The 3,021-nt window shown below is 43.7% G+C and overlaps 1 protein-coding gene across 2 annotated transcripts in view; it reads right to left on the reverse strand.

Moving 5' to 3' along the window:
* The window catches only part of MCM10 (minichromosome maintenance 10 replication initiation factor), a 45,880-nt gene that overhangs the window by 9,045 nt on the left and 33,814 nt on the right, over positions 1–3,021 (reverse strand). For both annotated transcript variants that reach the window (XR_002096074.1, XM_019509553.1), the window contains exons 15-16: positions 2,818–2,959; positions 853–971 (exon numbers count right to left, since the gene is read on the reverse strand). Coding sequence is in view for 1 of the 2 variants with exons in the window: in XM_019509553.1 (XP_019365098.1) it covers positions 853–971; positions 2,818–2,959 (261 nt within the window). In the remaining variant the exon portion in view is untranslated. The remainder of the gene's footprint in view (positions 1–852; positions 972–2,817; positions 2,960–3,021) is intronic.

Raw genomic sequence — 3,021 nt, forward strand, 5'->3', positions numbered from 1 at the left:
GGCCGCTGCCTTACTGCATGCCTTTGCCACCTTGCGCTGTGGCAAATTCAATACAGTGAATCCCTATCTTATAAGACCCTAAGACCCAGGGAGGCGCTGAAGTCCATAAGCAAGACAAGACTGCAAGATATGCCCTTCTTTTCATTGTTTCCTGTCCGTGTCCCCTCCACAACAGGCTGGCTGTTGCAAGTCCTGCTCTCGACTTCCCATATGCATGGAATAGGGAACTTTTTAGACTCACTTGCGGTCATGAACTCCAGGAGCTGGATGTGTAAGTTATACACACAGTCACTGTGAGCATTGTCACAGTGTTATTTGGTGAATCTAGGCCTTTCACTATAAATACTGAATAGGGCTGAAAGGCTTTTCCCTTTGCAAGGGCACTCTTAGCTTCTCTTGCAAAAGTGCCACATTTGCTAAAAACTGCAAATAAAACTTGAGCACTTCCTTGGTTACAACCTCCTGCCCCATCTTTGCAGTGGTGTCTTAAGGGGGCATTGTTCTGTTTGGAAGCTCAAGTCTTGGTATTACCAGCATATGCAATGCAGCAGATGTGGAAACATTTTAAAAGTCTAAAATATGTAACTGTTGGAGCTGGGTTTGGTTGGCTCTTTGCATCTCATTCTGCTTGAGATGCCATGAACACAGATCTTCCTCCTACCGCTCAGACAGTAGCACAGTACTGAAAGGTTGACAAGTCAAACAAAACTGACTTAAATTTTTGGACGCTGAAAATCGCTCTCTTGGCAAAAGCTCATTTATACCAGATTGAGACTTGGGCCTACACATTACCCATGTGTGTCTCGTTTTTACCAATCCTGACCCATAGGTCTTACATAAAGTGGTATGTACCTCCATCAGGACACCCGTATGCTTCGACCTGGCATTCAGAATTTCTTGGAACTCATCAGACTCCAGGTAGGCCAGCTGCTCCCGCCATTTCTTTTGGGCTGGCTCCAACTCATTTGCATCTAGGGAAACAAGAGCTTTGCTGCTGACACCAGCTTCTGAGCTGTGTTTTTTTTTCTAAACATGATCATTATTTTATACCGTATAAACAACATGTGCTAATGCTGATGCCTCAATTGCTGGAATTTATTTATTCCTTTATTTATCCACTACATTTATATGCCACCCTTCCCAAAAAAGGCTCAGAGTGCCTTAAAAAAAAAGTTTGTGAGGAGCAGAAAGAGCAACTGGTGCAGCAGAGAGAGACCACAAGTCAAATTCTAGTTTAGTTGCAAGCAAAGATGTGTCATTAATATCAATTTTTTGTAGTCCCTTCTGCAGATCAACAAACTCTGCAAAGTGGCTGAAACCCCCTGCAAACATGTAGCAGATAAATGATTTCTCTTTGGTCACTTCATGGAAAAGCTGGAAATGAAGTTAGCAATTAATAGTAATCCCACACTCCAGTCATTAAGTCATATTCCCTGATAAGACTTAGGAAACCTCCCAATTTGTGAATATTTAAAAATACTGGATTGCCTAGAAGCAGGGGGAGCAAGACCGGCCTAAATAGTAGGTGCCACATACCTAAAGCAAGGCTGACTGGCACAGCACTGTGTTCAAGGCTAGCGTATTCTGTGGCAAGCTGGACCTCCCTCCTAAAACAGACTTTCTTGGTGGAAAGGCCGAAGCATCAGAGTAAGCACTTGTTGTTTGCATAGCATAAATTAATGACCACATGCTGTTTACAGCAACATCATTAAAAGGAACAGAAGTTTGCCACCACTAAATCTATGAGTCAGTTAAAACCAGAGACATATTATTGTGTTGGTTTATGCTAAGCCCCGGCTTTCCATTCTCAATACACTGCAAATTTCTGTACCAACAACAGCAGTGTCATGGAATCTCATTGTGGAGCCGCTCAAATCTCATACACATAATCACAAAGGTGGCATTGGGTCCACAGTATAAACACAGCAGCAGGAAGTGACTGTTGAAGTGACCAGCAGCCAAGTAGTTAGCACTGCACCTGTGAGATGAGATTTTCAACAGCGCCCAAATAATTTAGAAGTGGTTCTCAAACTCTTTTCATTTGCAGACCCCTAAAAACTTTCACATGGAGATGGAGACCCCTTTGGATTATAGATGTGGGCATTCACAAGCTTTAGATTGTCCATCTTTCATGGACCCCTTAGTCTGCAGACCACAGGTTGAAAACCACTGATTTAGAACCACAAGTGCTACTGGCCTGCAATGAGAGTCAGTCTAAGACCAGAGGGATGATGCTTTTGCACATCCCAGTCTAAAGTCTGGAGACACCTGGGTGACAGCAATTTTATTACAGCGTTAAAGTGATTAGACAACACTTGAGGTAAGAATTTAATTGTTCAGTGCGTTTGGGAGAAAAAGAGGTGGGTGGTGGTTGTGGAGGCAGGTGGGGTAATAGGATGGTTCTGAAGCTGGAAGGAGACCAGAGCCCACCATAATATTGTTAGGGACCAGCCTCTAAACCATGTTTTGTTTAGACAAATTTAATTTTTTTTGTGGTTCACCTTTCCTGCTTTGTTAAAATTCTGGCTCCCTAGTCACCACCTCACCCTGAGCCACAAAAACCTCTCTCCCTGACTATAAGTAGCTCCCGTCTCAATAGTACAGAAGAAGCCCAACCTCTTGTCCCAGAAACACTGTGGAGTTAGTCCCTTTTAAGTCAGACAGAGACGTTTTCCAAATCTCTCAGGCCAAGCACATACTTCTCATTCTCAGCTGAACAAGCAGTTGTCCAGCGTTTTACAGTTTACAGCATTTTGCTATAAAGCCCTGGAGATAACTGGAGACCAGCATTTTTCATGCCAGGCAGCACTGACGTACCTTGTGATGAGGAGGCAGCATTCTCCACTCTCTCTGCAACTGCAAGAACCTCAGCAGGATCCGGTCGTTTCCGTTTGACATTGTTTGGGTTGGTTTTAGCGAGGATTTGGCCTTTCACTCGCAGCTTGTTTATAGCAGCCAGCTGGAAAATGGGGAAGAATCATTAAGATGGTGCTGGATATGAAAACTGAAAGCTTGGAACAG

Source organism: Gavialis gangeticus, unplaced genomic scaffold (genome assembly GCF_001723915.1).
Source record: "Gavialis gangeticus isolate Ggan-Ray unplaced genomic scaffold, GavGan_comp1, whole genome shotgun sequence".
NCBI classification, from domain to species: domain Eukaryota; kingdom Metazoa; phylum Chordata; order Crocodylia; family Gavialidae; genus Gavialis; species Gavialis gangeticus.